The sequence below is a fragment of the Chaetodon auriga genome, chromosome 13, assembly GCF_051107435.1.
Source record: "Chaetodon auriga isolate fChaAug3 chromosome 13, fChaAug3.hap1, whole genome shotgun sequence".
Classification (NCBI taxonomy): Eukaryota; Metazoa; Chordata; class Actinopteri; order Chaetodontiformes; family Chaetodontidae; genus Chaetodon; species Chaetodon auriga.
In genome coordinates this window covers 447,521-473,378 of record NC_135086.1, presented here as the reverse complement: position 1 = coordinate 473,378, position 25,858 = coordinate 447,521, and the positions used below count along the sequence as shown (strand labels likewise).

Sequence of the window (25,858 nt, the reverse complement as noted above, 5' to 3'; positions counted from 1 at the left end):
CTAACCTCTCTGCTTAGCCACTGACTTTGAGGCTACTGATCCAACCTCATTTGACACAACACATTCATATTCTCCAGCGTCAGCACTCTCAAATGAGTGGATCTCCAGAGAGGTCAGGGATCCCCGGGATAATATTCTGTATTTCTTGTCTGGGGACAGGCGTTTCTTATTCTTTTTCCAGGTCACCTCGAATGGCGCAGAGCCTGCAATCTCACGCTCGAATACAGCTACAGATCCTCTGACTGCCTCTACAGAGAGTAATTCTTTTCTGAAAGATGGCGGTTCTAAAGGGGAACAACTTGAGTTAGACAAGTTCTTAATCTGACTAACATTCTGGTTCTGTAATAAAATTGTCAACATTTACACACCTTTTACTGTTACTTTAGTGCTGCAGCTTTCACAGCCAGACTCATTGAGAACCTCACAGGTGTAGTTTCCACTGTCACTCAACATGACGTCCTGTATCTCAAGAGTGGTGACACCATCCTTGAGACTGATATTATATCTGCCACCGACAGACAGCTCACTGTTATTAAAGAACCAGCTGGTGTGAAGTTCGGGGGATCCTTTGACGCTGCACTGCAGTCGTGCAGTAGTGTCTTGCTTCCAAACTGTGGTGGCTTCCAGCCTCTTTACAAAGACTGGTGGCTCTGGAAGAGGTGTGTGGTTAAAAAGAGCCATTGTGAGGTCAAAGAAGTACTTTGAAAATAACAACCAAGCATTGAAAGAGAAGAGATTGAAGACTTGGGGAAAAATCAGATGGAGCTACACTTACCATCTAAAGTGATTCAAATTATGTTAATTTTCAGTACTGCAGATTTGCAACAGCTTCAAATGCTGCAGTAGCTATAAAGGTTAACTAGATAGCTCTTACCTTGTACCTTCACCGAAGTGGAGCAAACTGCACTCCCAGCTTCGTTCGTCACTGTGCACACATAATTTCCACAATCTTTCAGTGTGGTCTTTAGGATATCAAGAGTAACTGTCTTATCCTCAAAAGACAGTTTACAGTCTGGAGACTGGTGGACTTTTCTACCATCTCTGGTCCAGGTGACAGTTACTCCGGTGTCCTCATCCACCTGACACTCAAGGTGCAGAGGAGCTCCGACCACAGCGGCAGTTGGACCCAGGGGCTTTACAAAGTTGGGCTTATCAATAACAAGCAGCTCCATGCTGCACTCAGCTGTCCCAACGTTATTTGACACCTTGCACATATAAAGGCCCCTGTCAGCTGGGTCAAGTTTGCTTATGCAAAGAGTGTGTTTATTGTTTTCACAAGAGGTTTGGTAGTTTGTAGGCGCTTTGGGTAATGCCTGGTTGTCTTTGAGCCAGACAACATTCAATGGAGCAGATCCTGTTATTACACACTGTATCATTACCCTCTTTCCAACAAACACAGTCTGAGGGTCAGGTTTAGTTATAAAGGCAGGAGGGAATTGCTCTATAAGAGTTAGGAAAAAGAGAAACACATTAGTGGCAACTTTATACCCTGTTAATTTACCTTAACAAACACCTGCCAATCTGACAAAAACAAACCAGCCGAGCAAGAAAGCTTAAAAAACTATTCGAACTAAGCGAGTGAAACACAAGCTTTCAGGGACCAATGTTTATCAAAAGAAGACCAGCAAAGAAGAGCATGAGAAATGACACCTTGTAGAAAAGAGAACTCTACTAGAACAAGATTCACCTTTCATTCAACACCAATAACAGCGCCAAACTCAACCAGCGAAGAGGAAGGAAACATGCATTGCTCTTACCTGTCACGCTTAGAGAGGCAGAGCATTCATCACTGCCATGCTGATTGGATGCCTTGCAGGTGTATTCACCACTATCGTCCTTGGTTGTGCTCAGAAGTTCCAGAGAGGAAGTGCTGAATCGACTGATAACCCTGTATTTATCACCCTCTTTGATGTGGTGGCCATCTTTGAACCACTTGAAGCTCACATTCGGAGCATCCTCAGTTTCACATTCAAACTTGGCAGCGTTGCCGATGTTGATCTCCACAGGGACAATTCTGTGCCTGAATACAGGTTTCACTGTGGTTTTGGAGAAAAAGAAAGACAACAAGACAAAGTAAATAAACAAGAGTATTTGAAATGGAAGCAAAAAGGAATGTTTGTACTGGAGGTGGTGATCCTGGGATGGAAAAGTGACACACACAATGTTATTCTGTTGTGACTGTGGAGGAAGAAAAGTGGTATTAGATGTAGGATGAAGATGTCATGAAAGGGATTCTGTGATAAGAAAGGGAGTGAAAGCATGCAAAGAGGAATGGAGCAGGAATGAGGACTGATGAATGTGTACAGATATGGACTCAAAGGTGAATCCTTGGAAGGACAGGAGAATGGATATGGTGATGATATGCTTGTGGAGAAATAAATGAAAAAGGAATGAAGGCTTGAAGGAAAAGTGAGGATGTCACTGGTGTCTGGTGAAAACCTCAAACCCCAAATTTAGTTTTACTTGGAAAAAACCCAAATCAACCATGATAGACCTTGTGTTTTCAGTTTAGTCTTTTAAAGGATTTCATGGACTTCAACTCATAAATATGGTCCCAAGTTCATGTGCAGCTCGACTTATGGTTGAGATTTGCAGACAACAGAATTGGAAATTCAATGTGTGAAGTTAGTTGATGATGATATCAAAGAATTGCCATCATCAAACCTCTTGAGACCACAGTGAGTCTTGAAGATGTTGTAGTCTTTCCAGCTTCACTCTCAGCCTCACAGACATACTCTCCTTGATGCTTCTCCTTGAAAACTGGGTCGATAACTAGGGTGTATGTGTCATGGTCTTTAGAACACTTGAACTCTTTGCCAGATTTCACCAATTGGCCATTGAAAAACCAGTTGACTTTGGTGACATACTTTATGATGGCAGTAAAAATGGCCTTGCCATTTTCCTCAATGCAAACATCTTCCAGGCAATCTGTGACAACAGGATAATCAACCAGACTGTCGGAGGACTCGCTGATCATAACTGCCTCTGAAAGAAACTCCTCTTTGGCTTCTCTGTGGGCAAAAATATCCACTCCTCGCTCAGCAGAAACCTGACCAACAGGCACTGTCATGGCCACTTCAGCAGTGGTGCCATCCCTCTCTGACCTGACTGTCTTCCTGCTCACCTCGTGGATTTCAGACAGACTCTGAACAGCTGTGCTTTGGAAGGAAGTCGTGGCTTCAGTTCTGATGGCTGCAGAATGAAATACAGCAGGAGGAACCCCAACTGCACTCTCTGCCACCATCAAAGTGTCCACTACAGGTGACAACATCTCTTTGGAGGGCTCTGAGCAGAGCAGTGCTTTCTGAGGCTTGTCAATCTGCATGGTACCTGGTTGTTCTGATGTAAGACTTTGTGGTTCATGGAAAACCATAGCATGCAAAGCTGCCTGGAGTTCGGATCTGAAGTCAGCTGTCTGAGGGTATGTGCCTCCAAAAGACAATGTGATCTCCATGGGGACACATGGTGTTGTGATCAGGTATGTGTATGTGGCCTGCTTGGGCTCTTTCTGAACCTTCACCTCCTGTATTTCAACTGCATCTAACCTTCCTACAATGTCGGCTAGTAACACTGGTTGGTCACTGGCCACAGCAGACTGAAGAGCATCTCTGAGTTGACGTCGTATATTCAAGCTTGACGGTTTGGGAATCTGAATGAAAAAATTGAGTTCTTTAGGTAGAGTCTGAGTGTCCCGAGACTCATGAACAGACAGAACTGCTTCAGGTTGTGTCACGATGTTGACAGTTGAGCCCTCAGATTTATGTATCTCACATGACTGCTCTCCCCTAATGACCTGCTTTTCTTCTAGCAACACAGACTGTCGGACTGACTGGCCTTCCTGGATCTGAACTGCAAAGTCTTGTTCAGCAGCTTCTAAAATTGTGCAGCTTTCAATGGCTGCTGCTTTCTCCTCTATAAAAACAGTTTTTTTGGAGATCTTAGGCTCAGTTATCATCCTAGGCTTGAATTTTTCACGAGTTTTGAGGCTAACGGTATGACCCTCCTCCAGAGTCTGAGTGTCTGTGATGTTCAAAGAATGCATGATATTCCAGTGATCCTCTTTCTGGACTAATGCTCGCTGCTGCTTCACATCAGTAATGAAAGGAATCTCCTTGGGCAGCTGCATGGGCTGGGAGGAGACCGTGAGGATACTTAAAGGCCTGGGCTCAGTTCGAAGCTGTGACTGAACCCCGATCATGGACACCTCAATATCTTTATGATGATCTGCTGTGATCTCCATTCTCTCTTCTGATGTAGCAGCATGCCTTCTAGCCTTTTCCTGTTTCTGTGCTGCCACATGCTGATCAGGCTTGGTAATGTTAAGTATGCCTTCCTTTTGTAGAGCTGATAAAGAATGAATGGACTGAATGTTTTTTGTTTGTGCTAACTCTTTCTTTGGTTGAACAGACATGACATCGGTCTTTGCTGAGAACTCTGAAGTTGCCTCGCAAACTGCAGTTCTTTGCTCTTCTTGGGTCACCGAATACAACAAAGTTGGACTCTTCCTTGTTTCTGCCTGCTCTGTAGAGGGCTTTTTGCTGCTGAAACGTCCCTCAGACTGTAAAACATCCTGATCACTGATAACCTGCAGATTCAGGAGTCTTTCTCCCTCTCGCTGAGGCTGCAGACACACAAAAGATGCTACACTTGGAACCTGTCCTGCCTGTTCACATTGGAGTTCATACTTCTCTTCAGCAGTTACAGCCAACTTAAAGTCCATGTCTTTGCATGGGGAGATGCTCTCCTGCTCCGGTCTGTGTATTTCAAATCTCTGCTCCTTGAATAGAGTCACTCCTCTTTCACCAACTGGTGCCGACATCGGCTTAGCTTGTTCTTTCTCAAACAAGAGTTCAGTGGCTGCATCTAAGGCTGGCAGAGGCTCAGAGTGTCGCTCTGTGACTGGCAGTTGCACTGTAGACTGAGCGGAGTATAAAATCTTAAGCCCCTCTGTGACTCTGAAACTCCTCTCTTCCTCTGGCCTGTGAGCAACGCATGATGTTTCATCGTGGATGGACAGAATGGACTCTACTTGGTGACTACTAATGAGCTGCCTGGGTTCGGTCAAGGTCTTCTCATTCTCTGGGACCCAGTCCGTCAAGGCCCCAGCACTTATTGTGGTGAATGGCAACACCTCTTCAGATGTGGCTGACATGATTTTCAATGGCTGTTCTTTGGCTAACTGGAGTTCTACAATCTCTGGGCTGAGAATCCGTTCAGAGTGCTGCTCTGTCATCTTTTGTCTTTCCTGGACTGAAGATAAGAAAGTCGCCATGTGAAGCTGTTTCATAGGAACAGCTGAGACCTGGGGTGGATGAGTGGGAGCCAAAGAAACCCTCTCCTGTATTTCATGAGACTGCAGCACTGCTGCCTGGTGGGTAAACTGCTCTCGGTGAAGGGTTGCAGCAGAGATATCAAGCTCTTTGAGAGTTCCCACCTCCTCACTTGGAATAATCTGCCGATCCTCAGTGCTAATAGTGTAAATCAACTGATCTGATAGATTTCTTTCCTGGTATAATCTGGATTCTGTGGTTTCTTCAGTCATAGATATTTTCAAACCTTTTGTTTTCTTAATTAATGTGTACTCTTCCTGAACTTTCTCCCTGATGACCAGCAGCTCTGCGGGACAAGATGCTTCCCCATATTGGTTGGAAGCCTTACAGGTGTAGACACCACTGTGCTCTTGTTTGACACTTTTAATATTAATAAAGCCTGATCCATCTGGGTTGTTCACAATGATACAGAACCCACTTGGCTGAATCTGAAAGCTGCCTTTGAGCCACTGGATCTCAGGGAGAGGATCTCCAGTGACAATATACCTGAAGAAAGCCTGACTGCCCTCAGACAATTGAAGAGACTCCATAGTTTTGATAAATTCTGGAGGTTTGCCAGTTGGTACAAACATTCTGCCATCATCTTTTTCCCCCCTTTCTGGCTCCTTCACCTCAACATGCAAATAAGAATTGCAAGTCGACTGGCCAAGTCTGTTGCTGGCAGTACAGGAGTACTCTCCTTCAAGCTCCCGTTGAACTTTGTTAATGACCAAGCAATACTCGTCTCGGTCCTGAATGAATGTATACACAGATGAACTCATTATGGTATGGCTGTTGTGGAACCACTGAACGGTGGGTTTAGGGAAACCAGACACTTTGACAGTAAACGTGGCAGTTTCTCCGACAGTCACAGCTGCTGGAGAAAGTTTGCTGAGGAAGACTGGTTTTTCTTTTTTCTTCTCCAAAGCGCTGGAGTAGTGTTCAGAATCTGGCTTAAGTTCAAGTGTTCTGGTTTTATCTGGCAACCTTAGGCCAGTGTAGTATGACTCCTGGGTTTCTGCTTCCTCTACGATGGTTGAGCTAGAGAAGGCTGAGTTGAATAATGACAGTTTAAAGTAAAGTGAGACACATACAACCACAATATAATCACAATGCACTGAAAACACAGTGACTTATGCATCTACAGTTGAGTTTGACTGAAATGTAAATCAAACAGCCATACTGTTGTAGCCAAATTACTACAAATGATGATTCTTCACATACACTTCTGTCCATTTTCAAAACACGCCATTTGTGTTTAGCTCACTTTCAGAATTGAAAAACACATATTCATATCTGACACCAAACATTATCAAACAGAAACAGGCTTTATAATTTCACTGGCATTTATCACTTCAAGCTATTAACACGTGGCCGAAGTTCACGAGTTACAGAGCTGAAGCAGCTCTATAAAGATCTCATCAGTGGACCTTGATTACAGATTTGATAAAGCATAAAGAATAGAAAGTGCAAATTGAATTTGGGAAAACATCCAAAAATACCAGTAAAACATTCTGAAACATAAAATTCAATTTCTAAAAACTGAACATGAATTTCCTGAAGAATGAATACTAAAAACATAACATCTTTGTAAAGACATAAGGAAAAAAAAAAGTCTACATCATGGCCAAAGACATCCCTGTTGACATTAAACAATATTTACCTTTCTCTTCCTCCTGGGCCTGAATCTTTGGTTCTTTCTCCACTGCAGTTACTGAAAAGACACAAACGTTTACAAATTAAAAACATTCCCAAAACTGTGCATTAAGTCTCATATGGTGCAAGACTGTTAGAATCAGTGACAGGTCGTGCATCCATATTATCTGTTTGTATTCGTTTTTTCTTTCAACTGAACTTCTTGCATGCTTCCTTTTGGGCTTTAGTGTGCATCTCTGGCTTTTTGGAAAATGCTGAGTGATATGAGTGTCCTTCTGTGTTTCTTTTGATGTTGTTGTCAGTAAAGCAGGACACAAAGGTCAGCGACCTCTCCTAAGCACAGTGGTTAAAACCTTGTTGAAGAAGTGCGTCGCCATGTGAAGAAGTGTGCCTCTGCTGGCTGTGTAGGTGGAAAGCAGTGTGAATGAGTGGTGGGCCAAACAAAGCCCGAGCGAGCAGAAGGACCAAAAGCATGCAGATGCCAACCTTTCATCACTGTGCTGCACTCAGCATCCCCGGCTGAGTTGACATTTGTGCAAGTGTAAGAGCCCCCTTGTCCGGGTCCCACATTGTTAACATTTAGACAGCACAGGGGGCCGTCGTGTTTCAGAGAGAAAGACACAGAATCTTCAACATTCAACCGGTTGTAAAGCCACATGACAAACGGAGTGGGAACCCCCTTCATAACGCAATACAAGGAGCCGATGTTTCTGTTTGTGATCAGCAGCTCAGGGCAGAGTTTGATCAGGAAGTCAGGGCGGCTGGAGAGGCGTTGACCTCGCTTGTCATGAGGCAAAACATCAGGGAAATACAGGTGGCTGATGAGGCTGTAAGGTCTCTGGGAAGATGGAGGCGATGGTCCAGGCTTCTCCACCGCCTCCTGCTTGTCTTGGTAAGGAGGATCTCTATGGGTCTCCCTGTCTGTCTGAGACGCTTTACGCACAGAATCGGTAGGGATGGGGGTTTCTGCTTTGAGATTTGCTTCTTTAGCTGGGTGAGAATAAAGTTAGGGAGAGTAATTAGGGGTCAGAGTTTATAAGGCCATGACTCTAAACACTAAAGGGATTAGTAAGATGAATGTATGGATGAGGTTAGTGAAGCAAAGCTGGCAACTGCAGGAAGACAATAAACTAGACTACAACGCTTGTTATTCTATTACATTCTAACAGGTTACAGACTAAGAGGAAATATTAAATAATGAGAGGAAGGGGTGAAGCAGGAGGAGCAGGTGGAGAGGTTGGATGGACCAGATGGAGAAACAGACTAATTAAAAAATAAAGATTAACCACCTTCAACAGTGAGCTGGGCGGAGGAGCTGTTCTGGCCGTGTTGGTTGGTGGCGGTGCAGCGGTACACACCCTGATCCGCCACGCCAACACACTGGATGACGAGGGACAACAGGCCCCCGATCTGAGAGCTCCTGACCCGCTCCGTGTCCACCACACTCTGGCCATTATGATCCCATATCACCCTGGCGAAGGGCTGGCCATCGAACGAGCAGCTGAACTCGGCCATCTCACCACTTTTCACCCAGACGTCGCTCATTTCCATCAGCAGTTTGGGGCTGGCTGAGAGTTTGATATCAATGCTGCTCATCTCCACCGAGCTTACACTCTCCATATGACTCTCAACCGTCCTCCAAGACAAGGAGGTACTCTCAGAGACCAGCTCAGTAAACTCAACACTGTGGGCTGTTTGTCCCACCGACAGAGAGGTGAAACTCTCTGTCTGAGCCTCCAGACTCTGACTTAGCTTAGTCTCATCCCCAGTGCTCGACAGACTAGCTAAGGCTTTTTTATCTGGGTAATAAGAAAGAGTAGAAGAATTAGGTCAACACATCATTCTGGTGACTTCTTCAGGCTACTGGTGTCATAGCTTGTTTGCCAAGAGTGCAGCTGGAGTGGAGCGTTGAGGATCAGTCATGATCAGTGAGGGAGTGGACAGTGACTGGTTTCCGCTGTCAATCATGCAAGCTTGACTGGAGCAAAAAATTTCAAATAAAAAAACAGCTATGGATTATGTCCGTGCTTGAGCATGAGGAACCCGGAAAGCTGGATTTCCAAAGCACAGCTCTCTTTTGACCATGCTGCATTCGGCTGAAACAAAGACTCATGTCTCAGAATAAGATATCCCTACTGTTACGACGTAGGAAGAGAAGACAGTCATGCATCACGTGTGAGACACATGTAAGATTATCACCTGTGAAGATGTCAGAAAACAAAAAATACAGACTTTCTGAAGGCTGAGCTGGCAAACTGTTACCAAACTGGGGCTGCCTGCACAAAGATCCTGCTGACACATCTACAGAGATACACAGTCTCAATCTTAATCTGAAATTAATCCATACAGAAAAATCAAGACAAACTAATTAAAGCTGAAAGAGTCAGCCATTCTTCTTGCTATGACTCTCGGTTTGACAAAATGAGGTATCAAGTGAAACATGGATTGTGAATTGTAGCATAGTAACAATGTTGTTGAGTGAGCTTCAGTACCAGGAAGTGTCTTTTTGCCACCTGAGAAGATCAGTGTCCACCAGCGATGGAGGAGTACCACATGTTTATCGTTGCCAATTTAAATCTGAAGGTGGATTTTTTTTTTGACTTAGCAAAACAAAGCTATGCTAAACAATGTCAATCAGATAACGTTAGCTCTGTCACCTTGTTAGCGAAGGGAAGTGCTTAAAATAGTTTGTTGAAAGGGTGCTCTAAAACCAATATTTGCTGGCTAGCTAATGTTACCTTAGCATGGCCCTATTGTTCATAGTGACTGGGCTTTCCACCAGGAGAACCTGTGGCTGAAAATAAACAAATTTGTAGAGGATTTCTAAAACAAATAGCAGTTTTCCCCACATCCAGTCTTTGTGCTAAGGTAGGCTAAAACAGGCACCGGATACACTGAAACTAAAATGATGCCATCTCACAGATGACGTGATTTTCAGCTAGCTCGCATTAGCCATCTTGTAAACAAAGCTAAAAAAAACCCCCAAAATGTTCATTACTAGCTTCGGTTTCTTGTTTGGGATTTAGGAGTTAAATCATTATCAATAGCCAGAATTATGCTTGGCAGCCTTTCAGCCATCTCATGTGACGTTTTCTTGGGATTTTTTTGTCTGAAAATGTATAAATCTGTGGTGGATTTTCTTAATTTGTGCTTAGGGCCTTTGTGCTCAGCTGGTTCTGAACACTCGTCTTCTATGGGAGGCACAGATGGAACTGATGTCCACTTTCTCATCTGACTCTGTAGACTGATTTTGCAAAATGCCGGCATCTAAAATCTTTGTGCGACCAGCAGCAGTTGATCTCTGGCTCGAGCATACCGAGCACACATGCCTGAAACCTCGCCACTTGCCTGCAGCCTTCTATTGGCTCAATGAAAGTTGGTGTTTTCGTCGGCCAATAGATGCTTCATTTTATATTTGACAAGTGAGGGAGTTTGAAGCACTGGAGTGAAGGAGGAAACGTCCTCTGTCTGGACAGCCTCTGATGCACTCATGAGCAGAAATGATCAAGCAAACATTAATAATTGTGATCAAATCTCTGAGTAGATTTATACTTTGTTTGGTTCAGTAACAGAATCTGGTAGTTAACCAGTTGACAGAATGTCAGATTTTGTTTCTACAAACAGACTTTAAGAGGATTTTTCTTATCGTTTCAGTAGAAACCGACGTGTTAGATTCAGATTTTGAGCTGAAATCAGAGCGTCGTCAGTTAAAGACATGCTCGCAGATACATTTGACTGTTGAAACACATGCAGCACACTCCGGTCTGACAGTAATAGATCTATCTGCATGTCATTGGCACATTTACATCTGAATTGCTCACCGTCGATATTCAGAGTTGCAGCACATGTGACCATTCCTGCCGAATTTGTGGCAACACATGAGTACTCTCCTTCGTGGTCGGGGAGAACTCTGGAAATCTCCAACTGGCAGGTTTCACCATAATGAGACATCCTGAAGACGTCTGACTGTCTGATCTCTCTGTCATTACAGAACCAAGAAATCTGCAGATCTGGAGACAAAGCGTTCATTAACAGTCAGGATCAGCTGAACCAAATGTCTTTTACTAATTATACTTCTGGTGACACCGATTATAGATTTATGGTAGACAAGTATCTGAAGCGCTGAGAAGGCGAGAGTGGCCACTACCTTCCCCAGAGACGTCGCACTGGAACTGGGCAGGGTGTCCCTCTGTGACCAGGACGTCCCGCATGGGAGCAACGAGGACTGGAGCAGAGACCCGAGCCACAGTTTCCACCACCTCAGGAACTGGAAGGCAGACGACATGACAAAAACTGTGATCAATGGCAGCATTGGTAATCACGTTATTCATCAAGTTTACATACGAACATGATTTGGTTTCAGTTTCTCCAGTGTGATGGTTTCCTGCTTTTCTTCTTTTCGCATCACTGTCTTTGAATCTTTTTCGACAAAAAAAATAATGTGAAGACACGAAGACGTGATGTATGAAGACGACTTTGGGCTCTGCCAAACTATGTTGTTGTTTTTTTTACACACTTCAGTAGCTGCATTTTTGTTTAAACCTAACCAGAATTAGGCTTTTTGACATCTATGTTTCTAAATGAAAATCATTATGCAAAAATGCCTTAACTCCATGACAACAGAAAAAAAGGATGAACCAACCAAAGCACAGTGCAGCAGCTGCAATCTGGAAGGGAGATCTCCAGAGCAGTCCTAAAACTTAACCGGTTCCAACATCTGTCCAGCTTGTGATCACTGTACCTTCCACGGTCAGAGCGGCGGAGCTTGTCTCCTCTCCGTAGTCGTTCTTGGCGGTGCAGCTGTAGACGCTGGCATCCTCGGGGAAGACTTCCAGCAGCAGCAGCGTGTGTTCGTCTCCATCGTGGAGGAACTTGCACTTGTAGCTGGTGGATAGAGCCTGGGAGTCTTTGTACCACGACACCTGAGGCTGAGGGATGCCGCTCACCTGCACCGAGAAGCGAACTGATCTCCCTGACGTCGCGGTCTGAGGCTGCATGTGGCGGACGATCTGAGGAGGCTCCGGCACTGCGGACATAAAGGTAAGTCAAGTTTTTCAGGACACCAGAAAACGTGGCAGTGGGAAGAAATGTCTCCATGTTCCGTCAGCTCAAGCTAAGTTATTGTGAAGCAGTTAATGAAAGGTGTTGTGATTTCTGATTTTCTCGTGTTTCAGAATCACACACTGTCAGCAGCAAATCAATGCAAAGATTAAATGATCTTTGGTTTTTTACTTTTTTCCTACAAACAGAAGAGAAAGACTAGAATTGAACATCTATTGTCTTTCCAGTAGAGAATTAAACACTTCATCAAAGTATTAATGAAACTGAAAATTTAAGAAGGGTCATTGCATTAATAATACAGAAATGTAAGTAAATATATGAAACGGTTGTTACTACCGACTTAATCACCATTACTTTGAAAGTAACAGATTTTAAAAATTGGACTCATTTTGTTTATTTGTGATATATGTATTCGGGAAAACAAGCATAGCTGCACTGATGGTGTTTTGTTTGTTCTAGAAAAGTCAAAGCTGACGGTGTCTCTTACGTCTGACGTGGAGGTTCATGGTGCTCCTGTTCTTGCCGGCTAAGAAGGTGTACTCCCCTGCATCACTCCTGTAGGTCTCAGAGATGGTGAGGCGGTGGAGCTTCCTTATGGTGGCATAATTGAACCTCTCCTCCACCGAGAACTGGATCTCCACTCCGTTCCTCATCCAGTGACCCTCCACATCATCTTCATTCACCTCAAACTCAAAGGTTGCTCTTTGTTTCTCAACAACCTGCAAAAACAGATGAATGGTAGGATTGATGAGCGTGAACTGACATTCCAGTATTTCCCAGGAACTCGCAGACGTCTGCAGCTGTTTAAATACCTGCAGGAATCTGTCAGGACACTATGTGTTCAGCAGATCAAACCTTTGGCAGTGCACTTTTTTCCCTCCTCAATGATAGTGAAATTGTAAACCAGATTGTTGTTCTAATATGACACAAATCAACGAATATAAAACTAGCAGACATTTGGAATAACCGTAATAGCTATGGTTAATTACCTGCAGATCTGTGGTTAAAATCAATTTATAAGTGCTTTACAACTGGACTTGCTTGAGGCTCTAGAAGATGTTTCTCCTCTCTTCCAAGACGCTTCTTGATTTCTGACTGGTGGGGGGTCCCAGGCATTTATCCTCTTGCAGGATTGTTAACACCTTGACAAAGTGTGATTGTGAAACGTCTTCTAGAACCTCAAGCAAGCCCATTTGCCTTTTTAAAGCATTTAGAAGTACCATGACCTGGCTGAATGAGAGTCGTCACAGATGCTTAAATCAATATTGATTTATGGTGAGAAAATAGTGACATTTTAATTTTATTTGTTCATTTTAAAGTGAAATACTCAACTGTATCCTCAAACAATTCAAAGTGCATTCGTACATAGATAATGACATGAACTTACAGTGATGTCCCTGCTAGCAGGTTCTGAGATTTTGACGTCCCGTCCCTCAACTCCCAGGTGGCCCTTGGACATGCTTGATCCGGCCACAGCGGTGTATTCTCCGGCATCAGACAGGCGGACTGACGGCAAAACCAGCCGGTGCACGAACTTATCCGAGGTCATTTTATATCTGCAGGAGCCACAGACAGTATCACAGAAAGTTGATTGAGACATTTTTGTCATTTATTTGTTTTCATGATGTTGGTGTAATAGGTAGAAGTGAGTGTGAGCGACCGTACCTGTCGGACATTTCCAGCTCCTGACCGTCCTTCATCCACATCACCTGGATGTTTGGTTCAGAAACTTCACACTCAAACGTTGCTCTCTTCTTCTCTGTGATCTTCAGGTCCTTCAGGTGTTTAGTGAATTCAACCACACGAGCTGCCATGGAAGAAAAAAAGGAAAATAAATGAATAGTTTGAGCTTAACGTTGAACCGAATGACTCTGTGTAATGTCAAGAAGGTTTTCTCATGGTCCCAAATTCACAAAGAATCCAGTCTTAGTTTCATGAGTCTTATTACTGGATGGTTCAATCTCAATGCTTGAGAGGAGGGCAAAAGTCTGGCTCCATAAGCATTTCTCTTTCATTTGGATGCCGTTTTGGCCCTCAAGCCGTCTCCAAGATCAACAACCATATACTATGCTTTTATCAACCCAGCGCCCCAGGAAATGCATGAATGAATGACTGTTAGAACATAATGACCGCTTCCATATAGGGCTGGTCATTTAGGAAGTTCTCATGGTCATTGGGAATGTTGCCGTGGTCCTTTAGGAGTATCTACTGGTCACTGGGGAGGTTCTGGTCAGACTGTAGACTGTTGTGGTCATTGAGGAAATACTATAGGTCTTTCCTGTGGTTCTAGTGTCTATTCGATATATTCTACAGGTCACTGAGGAAACTCTAGGGGTCTTTTTGGTAGTTCTTGTGTTCATTGTGGTGGTTCTACTGGAGGTAGATGTTCCATAGGTTCTCTAAGTGGTTGTTTTGGTCTATGAGGATATTTGAGTGGTCCTCTTGGAGAGGTACTTGTACTCGTTAGGAGAGTTCTTGGGGTCCTTTATGTGGTTCTTGTGGTATTTTGGTTGGCCATAGTACCCACTTGATATCAGCTTTGTTTTCTCAGATAAATCTACTTTACACTAGCTCTTCAGCAGCAAACAACAGGCACACAGAGAGTAGCTGGTGAACATAGTGGAAATTCTAGCAGCTACAGAGCCAGATATTTTTATTGGAAAGTGGTGGAGACCAAAATGGAGTTAAAGGGAAAATAATAAAGAGGTAAATCTTACCCTCAACATCGAGTTTTGCTGTAGTGACTGCAGAGCCGGCCATGAAGGTGTACTCGGCGCTGTCACCGAAGTGAACATTTCTGATGCTCAGAGTGTGAGTGAGCTGTTTGCAGCGAGCCTGGCATCTGTCCGTGGACCGTATCTCCACGCCGTTCTTCAACCATTTGTACGTGATTTCCTCATAGTTGACGTTCACCTCAAATGTAACAGTGTCTTTCTCCTGAGCGTTCAAGTTCTGCAGCATTGTTGTGATGAGGATGGCTGAAAAAACAACAAAACTGATGGTGAGTTAACTGAAACTTTCATACACCTTACGGTATAGATGAGCAGTGCTAATGCATTGAAAACACAATGACCTTAATCCCCTTAAATTATGTCAAACGTATTCCACAAAGAGCCGAGTGGCTGAAGGTTTTCTTTTCAATCAAACAGCAGCACACCAGACTCGACTTATTTCATTAGCTGATCTCAGTCTTCAGACAGCTGATTGGTCAGACTGCGTGCTCTTGATTGGTTGGAGGAAAAACCTGCAGCCACACAGCCCTTTGTGAAATGAGTTTGACATGCCTGCCTTAAATAGTCCTTAATTTGCCTCTGAAAAGACAGAAAACACCTTATTCCAAATCCAAACCAAACCTTCAGTCCTCTCCTCAAAATCCTTTAAAATGCAAAATAAGTACAATGTAAGATTTTAATTTACACAATAATTTGAATCATTTTATAAAATCTACTTATGAAATGAAAGAAATATTCTCATGTACAAAGTAATGATGTTTGGGGGTTTTTCCAAGATTTGGGTAAAATGAATGAATGAGTGTATCAATGGATTTTAATATATTGCCAGTTTTTAATTTAATTTTAATTTCGAAGGTAAGAAAAAAAATGTCTACATGTTTTAGACTAACATGTTTTTTCTATGATGTAACACATTGATGTAATTTATTAATAAACGGCTTTTGAAACTGAAGTGTTTTTAAAGGGTTTAGTTTTTACAAATGAATGGACAAATTAACATCAAACACCTTTAGATTGAGGTAAATTAAGGATATTTAATGGGTTTGTTATTTCATTGTGAATAGCCAACATAATAGATCTGTTCTTAGATCAGCTTTAAATGTGTTCATGTATTATTTTAATGAAAAAATGATTAAATCAAAGGTCCCCTGGCCACCAGCTTTAAATCATATATGTAAATCAGCCATGTTGCTGTCAGTGATAGCAGCTATGGGGATGAACTTACGGTTAACGGTTAATGTTGCAGACACTCGGTCGTTCCCGCAGACAAAGGTGTACTCTGCAGAGTCGTCCTTGCTGGTGTTCATGATCTTAAGCTGGTGGAGTTTTCCCTGAACCACAATCCTGAACTTCTCGCTCATCTCGATCTCCACGCCATCTTTCAGCCAGGTGGACGGCACATTGAAGTGAGAAACCTCGCACTCGAACGTGGCCACCTGGGTCTCCGGGACCGCCACGCTCTTCAAGGGTCGAGTGACACGCAGGGCTGAGGGGAAAATGTCAGTCTCAGCATAGTTTGTAGTTTTGTCTTAAAGAGATAACACTCTAAAAGGAATAACATTAAACTAGCTTTTAGCCTTGGCCTCTGCTAGCTGACAAACTATTGCTTTAACGCTATATAAAGTCCTAAGCATGTCACACCTTGTAGTGACACTGTAGTTGTGTCAGCATCCCCTGAAACTGAACCCTAAACTTACTGGCTGTTGGTTCTTGTAAACATAACCTTCCTAAACACAGTTTAATTTAATCCTTGTTGGAGATTTTCATACACTTTTTCAAAGACTAATGGCTAATGTATGATGCTATGCTAACACTTACACTCGACAATGAGGCGAGCACTGCACTGGAGGTGGCCCACCACAGCGGTGTACTCTCCCTCTCTGCTGCTGTCCACATCATGGATGATCAGTTTGTGGGTCTTCTTCTCAGAGAGTATCGTGTAGTGCTCGTTTGGCTTTAGCTCCACATTGTTGTACATCCACTTCACAGGGATGTCGTCCTCAGAGATGCCCACCTCAAATACGGCTGTTGCACCCAACAGTGACGTCACGTCCTTTGGCTTCTTCAGGATCTTGATGGCTGTGGGGAATGTTTTACAGTTTTAGAATTTGTTCTGTAACTGTTTTCTTTGGAACAATACTCCTAGGTTTTTATGTTCAGCAATGGAAAAATATGAGATCTTGTTTTTTTTTAATTGTTGGTTGCTTACTTTCTACGTTAAGCCTGGCATTTGCAGACAGTTTTCCCAGTTTGAAAGAGTAAACGGACTCGTCCTGTGTGGTGCAGTTTTTGATCTTCAGGGTGTGAACTGTGTCTTCAATAGTGATCTCGCATTTATCGCTGGGCTGAATCTCGACGCCGTTCTTAATCCACTGTGCTCCTCTCACGTCCTTGTGCGTCAGCTCCAAGCTAAACACAGCATCCTGGGTCTGGACCACGTTCAGGTTTTTCAAGGTCTTCTTGATCTTCACAGCTGTGGAGACAAATGTTGTTAATCCAGGATTTGTTAGAGTGTGTCTAAGATCAGTTGCTCTCAACCTGGGGTTTGCAAGTAGCCATTGCCATGGACAGATATTTGTCAGCAAACCCAATCTGAGAAAGATCAATCTCAGCTTGCATTTAATAATTTTGAAGAAATAATCAATTTTTGGTAATATGCTGGGTTAGCCATCCTACCACATTTGTGCATCCAAGACAAGTTTAATTTCTGGCCTTGCTTGTGATGAGCTGAGCTAACTGTGAGGAACAGCTAGCCCACCACAAAAGAGTAAAAATGCACCTTGCAGGTACTCCACAATTGTCTTATTTGCATGATGTATCTTGCTCGCTAGCATGCTAGTCAACAGAAGATCCAAAAGAAAGCTGGGTGGATTTGTACTCCTTTTGTTCACTTCTTGGACATACTGTCATATCATGAGGTTGAAATTCAATTTCAATACCTCAAATATTTGTCTTTCAAGGGCTCCTTTATAAAGAATTCAAACAGCATGTGTTCTGTATGTGTCTGTTTCTTTCGTAAAAGCTGGACCTACCTTCGACTTTCAGGGTAGCTGAGGTCATGGAGGTGGCGACCTGATAGGTGTACTCTCCAATGTCTGTGGCTTTGGTGATGACGATGACGAGGCGTCTGATGGCACCATTCACTTCACTCAGTGTGTTCTCATTGAAGTCGACAGGCTGGCCGTCTTTCAGCCACTTGCCCTCAGCGGAGGGGTTGGCTACTTCACACTCTAGCACGGCCGTCTGGGAATCAGCCACTACCAAATCACGCAGGGGCTTCTTGATAGCACCACCTGGGGACAGGAGACAGTTCCAGTCAGTCAACGCTTAGTCCACCCAGCACTACAATGTCAACCTGCCATAGAAACCACCTCTGAGACTACTGAGTAATCAAAACATGTTGAAAACATAGCCCATCTTACCTGTTACAGTAAGTGAAGCACTGCACATCTTCTCACCAGCAGCAAACATGTACTCGCCCTCTTCATCCTTCATTGCATTCATGACAGTCAGGGTGTGGAGCTTGTTCTTTGATTCCATCTTGTACTTGGCACTGGCCTTGAGTGGCTGCCTCTTGAAGGTCCAGAAGGCATCAATGCCTGGGTGAGAAACCTCGACTTCAAATCTGACGTTCTCGGATTCGGAGCACTCCTTGTCCTTCATTGGTTTCACGATCTGGACAGCTGTTGAGATGAAGAGTTGGACCATTTAACTAGTGATCAGCTTGTCATCTTTCATATTCATAGTAAAAGATGCTAAAAATCACTTTTGGTCACTGGACAACACTGACCCTCTCTGTCAGAGAAAATGTAATTACAAAAGTGTCCAGCAGATGGAGCTGAAGTGGTGTCAGTGTAGTTCTGCATGGGTCTTGTTCATGTTTTACATGAATGGGTCTGAATCTTTGATTGGTCAGGTAGAGGCAGACTGAAGAATGTTGCCTCAGAGTCACATTTTTCTCTGTGCTCCAACTAACGTAAAGTTAAGGTTATTCAGTGATGTAAATTTTTGTCACTACCTCGGAATATATCACCTTTTCCATGCTGAAAAAAAAAAAAAAGCCCCGATCCTGCACGTATTGTTATGATAAACCAGTATAGATTTTGCTGAGAATTCCCTGAAAATACCAGGATCTTATTTCCCAGTTTATTGAAGCCTGATATCAAGAGTGAATCTAAAACTGCACTCAGTGAAGTCTGCAGTTCTCTTGTATTTTCCAGTTAGGTCTTAACTTAAATAAAGGTATTTTGGTTGATGTGTTTTGAATGTGGCAGAAAGTCTGTTTCTGAAGCTTCAAGTCAGGTCAAAGATGAGTTTGTGTGTTACTTTTTTACTTATTGTTGTGCCATAATTTCCCTTGACAATTACAGAATATTTGATAATTATAACTAAAATTAATTGAAATAAGGGACGTGTCATTCTGTTTGTTTACTCTTCTAACTGAAACAAAAATATCACCTCTGTAAAAACCATAAGAAACTAAGTACTTAGTAACAGTCGTATTTATGACTTATAGTCTTCATAAGTCACCATGTGCTTAACCCTCATTGTGTTTCCTTATACAGCTTACTCTGAACCGAAAATCTGCAGCTGGTGTCAGCTCGGCCAACCACCAGTTTGTAGTGTCCTTCATCAGAAGCATAGGTCCTGTTGAAGACCAGACGCTGCTTGGCTCCCTTTGCCACCATCTGGATTCGGTCGCTGGGCGTTAGCAGCTTATCATCATGGTACCATTTGACTGAGCTGACGTCCTGAGCAGAGATCTTGCTCTCCAAGACAGCCTTGGTTCCCTCAACAGCACTAGTGTCCTTCAATGGGACCAAGACGCCAATTGCTGCAAAACAAGATAAAATCTGTTGTTTGTAGCATTTTATTTTGGAGTTCTCAATACAAAAACAACATGCATCTAAAGTGTCTTACTCTGAATGACCAGCTTTGCAGAGGTTGAGATTGCCTGAGCAGGAACCACAAATGAGTACATTCCAAAGTCGTCCTTGTTGGTGTCTTCAATCAGAAGTTTGTGGATCTGTCTGTCGATCACAATGTGGACACGGTTTGAGGCTGTGACTGGCTGTCCGTTCTTCATCCAGTTTCCTTCGACGTTCTCCTGGGAGAACTTGACCTCCATCTGAGCAATGTCACCCTCGCAGACGGTCAGGTCGGTCAGAGGCTGCATCAGTGTCACTGGACGCACTGAAACAAGACAAACATGTTAGATACTAGATACAAAAATAGTAAAAGTCAAAGTAGTGCTTTCTAGGGGCTGCAGTATTCGTTACAGCCCAATATATGAAAGTGGTGCATGGAACAACAGAATGAAGCTTCAGCTATTTTTAGATTTTTCGATTATGAGGTAACTTGGGGTGCTACAAGAAAGCACATGAAATGTCCAAAAAGGGTTCATCTGTGCAAGAGCAGGAAGATTCAATTTCATGGCGATCGGCCTGTCACATATCTATATTTTTTGCATACAAAATTTCCAAATTTAGTACAAATGTACAAAAGTTATTGTTACTTCCATAACTCACATTTCATCTTCAGTGAGGCACTTGTCTTGAACTCGCCCACTTTGAAGCTATATTTTCCCTGATCCTCCTTCTTGACGTCTTTGACAGACAGAGTGTGTCTTCCACGGCGAGAGGACGTGACATATTTGCTGCTGGGCGAAAGCAGCTTTTCTCCAAAGAACCAGCTACCTTCAGCGTCCTCACGTGACACAACACACTCAAACTCTCCAGAGTATGTCTCAGGCACCTCTGTGCTCTCCAGGTGTTTCAGGATCTCCAGTGGAGCTCCTGTTCATTACAAATTACAGATGGCACTTCAGTGACTCCAGTTACAGTGAAAAATCAATCATACACTTGGACACAGTGGTGAAAGAAACCCATGTTAACCCATATTGCATTTATTTTTTGATACCAGAAACTTCTTGTGCACACCTTAGCAAAGGCATCATGGAGCAGATCACCTGATAATTATGTGTCGGTGCTGTATCTGGTAATTATATATCAATGCTGCATCTCTTTGAAAAATGTGCACTTACAGCAAAAAAACAAAATGTGCATCTGTCTTTTGTAGATTAAAGCACAGGGTGCTTCGCTAATTTGCAAGATTTTTGGATGCTATTTAATTAAGGCATCTAAAATAGCATCCACATAGAAAAGTTGTTCCTACACAACAACACATTTTATACTTCGTGCATGATGACAGGGGACAGCTGGAAATTTCTCAACTGTGCCTGAGATTTTTAAACTTTTATGTTACTGAACATCAGAGTGTAAAAGACCAATTCAAAGCTAGGAACCAGTGGTCTGATATATAATAACGTGGTCCATCATCTCTGAAGAAAAAAATTTAAGTTTAGGGATTGTCCTCTTTGACTGTAGCCAGTTGTTAGCCAACCCACCTTCAACATTGAGTTTGGCACTTGTCCTGATGTCCTCGTCCACAACCATGCAGGTGAATTCTGCGTCATCCCTCATGTCAATCATCAGCACAGACAGGAAGTGAACCTTTCTGTCAGAGTGCATCCTGTATTTGTCTCCAGAGAAGATCTCCACATTATTCTTAAGCCATTTGACCTTGACAAAAGGCTCATTGGTTTCACACTCGAAGGTAGCCATAGTGTCCTTCTCCTTTGCGTTGATGTCCTCCAGTTTCTGTGTGAAGGTGATGACTTGCTTTGCTGCAAAAATGAAAACAAAACTTTGTTAAAAACTACACAGTTCAAATGGAGAACAACATGTAAACTGTTGGAAATCCAGCGTGATATTACCTTGCACCAGCAGGAAAGCATGGCTTGAAGTCTCTCCAGCCGTGTTTGAAGCTTTGACCATGACACTAGCAGAGTCCTCTGCTGTGACATTTCTGATCACCAGTTCACACAGATGATCCTCAGGCCAGTACCAGTAAATACGGTCAGATTTCTCCAGCTGAACACCATTCTTGAACCACTGGCATGCAGGTTCTGGTCTGCCAATGACTCTGACTCTGAACTTGACTTCATCACCCTGTGCAACTGTCTGGCTGGTAATACGCTCCAGGATCTTGGGAGCTTCCATGCTGGCTGAGAGCTTGACCCTTTCTGGTTTTAAAGCTTTAGCTGTAACCTTGCGGGATTCCTCCTCCTTCTTTTTCTCAGCTTCCTCCTTCTCCTTGGCATGGTGGAGCAACTCCTCCTTAGTTTTCCTCAGCAGGTCCTCATAGGAGTCATCCCTCTTACGTGACTTGAGCTCCACTGCAGTGATGGACTCGTAATAGCCTTCTTCTGTCCTGCGCTTGAATTTGCCCCTCAGCTCCTCTGACTCCTCCGTGGCTTTCTCATGGACAATTCTCTGGGCCTTTTTGAGTTTGACCACCTCTTTTAGCTGAGAGTCCTCTGCAGGTTTCTCAGCTTTCACCACCTCGAATGGAACTTTTCCAGGTTCAGGTGCAGCCTCAGCTGCCTTTGCCTCTGGAGCACGACGCAGGTGAGTTCTGAAGTCCTCTTTCTGCTCAATCTCCAGCTTCACAGTGTGTTCGGCTGAGCCCAGATTGTTGTCAGCCACCACTTTGACCTCTCCTGAATCATAGGATTTGATTTCAGTGATTTCCAGATAGTAAATACCATCATACCGAAGTCTGTATCTTTTGCTTTTGCGGATAAGTTGTCCATTGAGGTACCAGTTAACCTTTGGTGCTGGATAACCGGTCACTCGACAGCGGAATCGTGCTGTGTCACCTTCCTTAACTCTGGCTGGTTCAGGAAGAAGGACAATCTCAGGTTTCATTTTCTCAGTTTCATCTTCAGCAGTGACTCCATAGGGTCCTCCCTCGTGAGCCAGGCGTTCAATCTCATCGATTCGGTGTGCCCCCTTTCTGCCCTCAGGAAGTTGTGTTTCCTCAACGAGGCCCTTCTCATCCTTGACAACCAGGGTAGCTGAGGTCTGGTCGACTCCATACTTGTTTGTAGCTCTGCAAGTGATGACACCACTGTCTCTTGCATAAGCAACTTCATAATCAAGACTGCAGTAGCCGAATTCATTGACCATGCGCAACCTGTTAGCAGCTTCCAGGGGTTTGCCGTCATGCAGCCACTCCACTACCATAGTGGGGTCACCAATAGGGGTCAATCTGCACTCAAAATGAGCTGGACCAAAACGCTTCATGCGAACAGAGGTCAACTTCTTCTTGAACTGTGGTTTCTGTTGCTTCTCTTTGTCATAAAGGTCACCCTCCTCCCACTGCTCTTGACCATATCGCAGATGAAGGGGCTCCACCTCTGGAGGGGCGATCTCCTTGGCTTTGTAGGTTCCTTTGGGAATAATGATCTTCCTCTCTGGTTCAGGTTCAGCATAGTCCACCTCAACATTGACTCTGCAACGAGTGGTGTCTCTGCCAGCTTTGTTGATGGCGGTAGCTGTGTACCAGGCACTGTCTGAGCCAGCTGCTGAGGGAATCTGGAACTTGGCCTCTCCTCTGGTTCCGTCAACCCTGGTATATGGATTTGTCATATTAAAGCATCTTTAACATTTTTGTTTTTACTACAATGAAAAAATATAGTTGTTGACTATTTCTTTGGAACCGGTCTGACAAACAGTGGTAGTTCATATAACAATGCAGACAGCTGCTTCCACCTTACAAGGTCACACAAGGTGATTGGATCTTACCTTCACAGTGCCAACTGTTCAAAGAGTCAAAGTATTGTGACTGGTGAAGAGATGCAAGCCAAAGAGACTTAAATATTCTTTCTAGTTTGGTGGTCCAAAGGTCTGTTTGTGTTTTATTTGTACTTTCTTGTATTTCATATAATGCATACAGACATATAAATAATAGAAACTCATCAAAGTCAGAGTTCAAAATATTGGATGAATTGTTACATCTTCAGGTAGGGATGGGGGAAAAAAAGAGTATAAACATAGTGTTCTTCTCCTACAGGCTGGTATTGTGTGATTCTGACATGAACACCAACTTGCTTATTTGGCCATTGTTATAAAGATCTGAACATCATTGTACCTGAATATAAATACAAAATAAGTCCAGCAGCGCTATGTGTTTTCTGTCAGCTGTGAACTCTGAGTTCCAGAGAGACTACTGATAAATGCTAATAACACAGCTAATATGAAACATACCTGATGTTTGGGTGCTTGTGTGGTGTGATAATGTCACTGTTTTTCAGCCAGACAATATCCGGCAGGGGATTTCCAATGGCTTTGACAGCCAGTTCAACCAGAGTGCCCTGCTTTACACTGATGTTTTTCAGTTTCTCTGTGAACTGGGGACGCACCAATGTTTCTTTAGCTGAAGAAGACAGAAGAGATCATCAAGAAACTTAAGTCATTAGATGTTCATAAGCATGCTCTTTCAAAAAGCTGCTGTGAGCTGCAGTCTTACCATCAACAGTGAGAGTGATGGAGATGGATGACCGTCCAGCTCTGTTCTGAGCGACGACTGTCCACTCTCCGGAGTCCTGTGGCATGGCTGGAACAATGATCAGGGACTGTGTACCATCCTCTTTAACCACTATCTTGTGGGTGTAGTCGCTAACCACTTGTTGTCCTGCGGAGGTGACATACAGATTTTGATTAGCATGAGGTCAACAAATGTTACTGAAGAACTGGGTAAAGAAGACTGATCCATTTCCACTCACCATTGTGGAACCAGTATGTGTCAGGCATCGGTCTGCCAACAACCTTCAGGTCAAACCTGGCAGTTTGCCCCTCAGAGCATTTACATGAAGAAGGCTTCATGACAAACACAGGCTTGTAGAGTCTCTCTAGCTGAGCCTCGTCTGTCTCATCAAGCCGGCGAGCAGGAGAGCGTCCGGGTGAACGGCTGGAAGAACGACCTGGAGAGCGACTCAGCGAACGAGGAGATGTGGACCTGAGAAAGAAGCAGAGTCGTCATTACCTATGTGTCCACAGCTCTACACCTTAGAAGTGTATCTTAGTCGTTTGAGATAGACTTTACCTGATCCTCTGCACTGCTGGCTGTGGTGTGTACCTCTGAGGTGTTCCAGTTCCGGATGGCTCCACATAGAGCTTCCCAGAACTTACAGCATTTCCTTTCATGTTGGTAGCAAGGGCGGTGTACACGCCCTCATCCTCTGGCAGAATCACAGGCACACGCAGGCTGGCTCGTCCATCCTGAAGAACTTCCATCTGGTAACGGTCACCAGGCCTGATTCTCTGGCCATCTTTGAACCAGGCAATCTAGTAGAAAACAAAATGTGATTTGAACTGTGGATACAAATTCAAATGAATTTTCACATGAGCTTTTCATCTTAGTTCAAGAAAGAAAATTTATTGAACAGAAACCTGTTTCTTAAAAAACAAATCAGTACCTTGGGGAGAGGCATTCCAGCCATCTTACAGTGGAAAGTGACGCCCATTCCTTCCATAATCCTGTAGTTTTTGACAGGAGTGTCAAAGGTGGGTGGCACAGCTTCAGTGGGGGTGGCAGTCACCATCAACTCCCCATCCTCTGTGACAATCTCTTTGTAGGTAATCGTCATAATACGGAGTTCAATCTCCTGGATGATCCTCTGCTCAATGGCAGAAAGATGAAATTCCTACAGACGAGATCAAATGAGATGAGAAGTCAGAAGTCTAAACTTGGCTTACTTAGGGTTTCCAATGTTTGAACTAACAAATCAGCCCTGATTGCACAATATGTTCTGAAAGTGATGATAGCCGATATCTGAAAGGAGTGCCTGGAGTGGCAAAGCGGTCATCTCCTCTGGTAGGGGCTGTCAAGTTTGCTCCAAGGTCCCCTAGTGGGTTAATCTGGCCATATAGACATGTAAAGTTCCATGTCCCCCTGACATACCATCATTGTCCAAAACTACTCCAACCTTGTCTAATGATGCTTGTACCTGTCCAGAGATAATGGTGGTGGTCATCTGCTCCATTGTTGTAATGACGGCAGGGGGAACATCGCCCACTTTGGGCTCCTGCACCACGGCTGTCACTTCAGTCTTAAAGGTTGCTTCCTGTTTCTTCATGTAGGCTTCGTATTCCTCTGTTTATAAAACAAAGCATTTAATCTTACGTGAGCTCAGGCATCTTATTTCACTGACTGAACAACCAGCTCTTTGCAGCTCTTGTTCCTAAGTTATTGCAG

At 43.6% G+C, this 25,858-nt stretch overlaps 2 protein-coding genes across 2 annotated transcripts in view; both read right to left on the bottom strand.

Moving 5' to 3' along the window:
* LOC143330076 (titin-like) overlaps nucleotides 1-25,858 on the bottom strand; it is a 182,704-nt gene that overhangs the window by 138,976 nt on the left and 17,870 nt on the right. The window contains exons 13-40 of the mRNA XM_076746252.1: nucleotides 25,611-25,756; nucleotides 25,080-25,307; nucleotides 24,707-24,948; nucleotides 24,387-24,619; nucleotides 24,131-24,295; nucleotides 23,869-24,037; nucleotides 21,534-23,230; nucleotides 21,165-21,443; nucleotides 20,287-20,553; nucleotides 19,679-19,951; nucleotides 19,329-19,592; nucleotides 18,181-18,441; nucleotides 17,791-18,051; nucleotides 16,968-17,231; nucleotides 16,577-16,837; nucleotides 15,984-16,244; nucleotides 14,744-15,004; nucleotides 13,692-13,833; nucleotides 13,414-13,582; nucleotides 12,514-12,745; nucleotides 11,707-11,991; nucleotides 11,113-11,232; nucleotides 10,787-10,975; nucleotides 6,973-7,023; nucleotides 1,758-2,036; nucleotides 875-1,441; nucleotides 369-650; nucleotides 6-284 (exon numbers count right to left, since the gene is read on the bottom strand). Coding sequence (XP_076602367.1) covers nucleotides 6-284; nucleotides 369-650; nucleotides 875-1,441; nucleotides 1,758-2,036; nucleotides 6,973-7,023; nucleotides 10,787-10,975; nucleotides 11,113-11,232; nucleotides 11,707-11,991; nucleotides 12,514-12,745; nucleotides 13,414-13,582; nucleotides 13,692-13,833; nucleotides 14,744-15,004; nucleotides 15,984-16,244; nucleotides 16,577-16,837; nucleotides 16,968-17,231; nucleotides 17,791-18,051; nucleotides 18,181-18,441; nucleotides 19,329-19,592; nucleotides 19,679-19,951; nucleotides 20,287-20,553; nucleotides 21,165-21,443; nucleotides 21,534-23,230; nucleotides 23,869-24,037; nucleotides 24,131-24,295; nucleotides 24,387-24,619; nucleotides 24,707-24,948; nucleotides 25,080-25,307; nucleotides 25,611-25,756 — 8,127 coding nt within the window. The remainder of the gene's footprint in view (nucleotides 1-5; nucleotides 285-368; nucleotides 651-874; nucleotides 1,442-1,757; nucleotides 2,037-6,972; nucleotides 7,024-10,786; nucleotides 10,976-11,112; nucleotides 11,233-11,706; nucleotides 11,992-12,513; nucleotides 12,746-13,413; nucleotides 13,583-13,691; nucleotides 13,834-14,743; nucleotides 15,005-15,983; nucleotides 16,245-16,576; nucleotides 16,838-16,967; nucleotides 17,232-17,790; nucleotides 18,052-18,180; nucleotides 18,442-19,328; nucleotides 19,593-19,678; nucleotides 19,952-20,286; nucleotides 20,554-21,164; nucleotides 21,444-21,533; nucleotides 23,231-23,868; nucleotides 24,038-24,130; nucleotides 24,296-24,386; nucleotides 24,620-24,706; nucleotides 24,949-25,079; nucleotides 25,308-25,610; nucleotides 25,757-25,858) is intronic.
* Nucleotides 7,286-8,585, bottom strand: LOC143330278 (myosin light chain kinase, smooth muscle-like). The gene is made up of 3 exons (XM_076746718.1): nucleotides 8,255-8,585; nucleotides 7,452-7,955; nucleotides 7,286-7,365 (listed from the first exon to the last, which is right to left on the bottom strand). The coding sequence occupies exons 1-3, from the start codon at nucleotides 8,583-8,585 to the stop codon at nucleotides 7,286-7,288; spliced, it is 915 nt and encodes a 304-aa protein (XP_076602833.1).

Excerpts from the sequence above, each read along its gene's own strand:
- LOC143330278 (XM_076746718.1), bottom strand. The coding sequence starts at position 8,585 with ATGGAGAGTGTAAGCTCGGTGGAGATGAGCAGCATTGATATCAAACTC. Across the intron at positions 7,956-8,254 it reads CGCCCAGCTCACTGTTGAAG|CTAAAGAAGCAAATCTCAAA; the intron begins GTGGTTAATCTT and ends ATTCTCACCCAG. Across the intron at positions 7,366-7,451 it reads GTGCAGCACAGTGATGAAAG|CCAGCAGAGGCACACTTCTT; the intron begins GTTGGCATCTGC and ends CCACCTACACAG.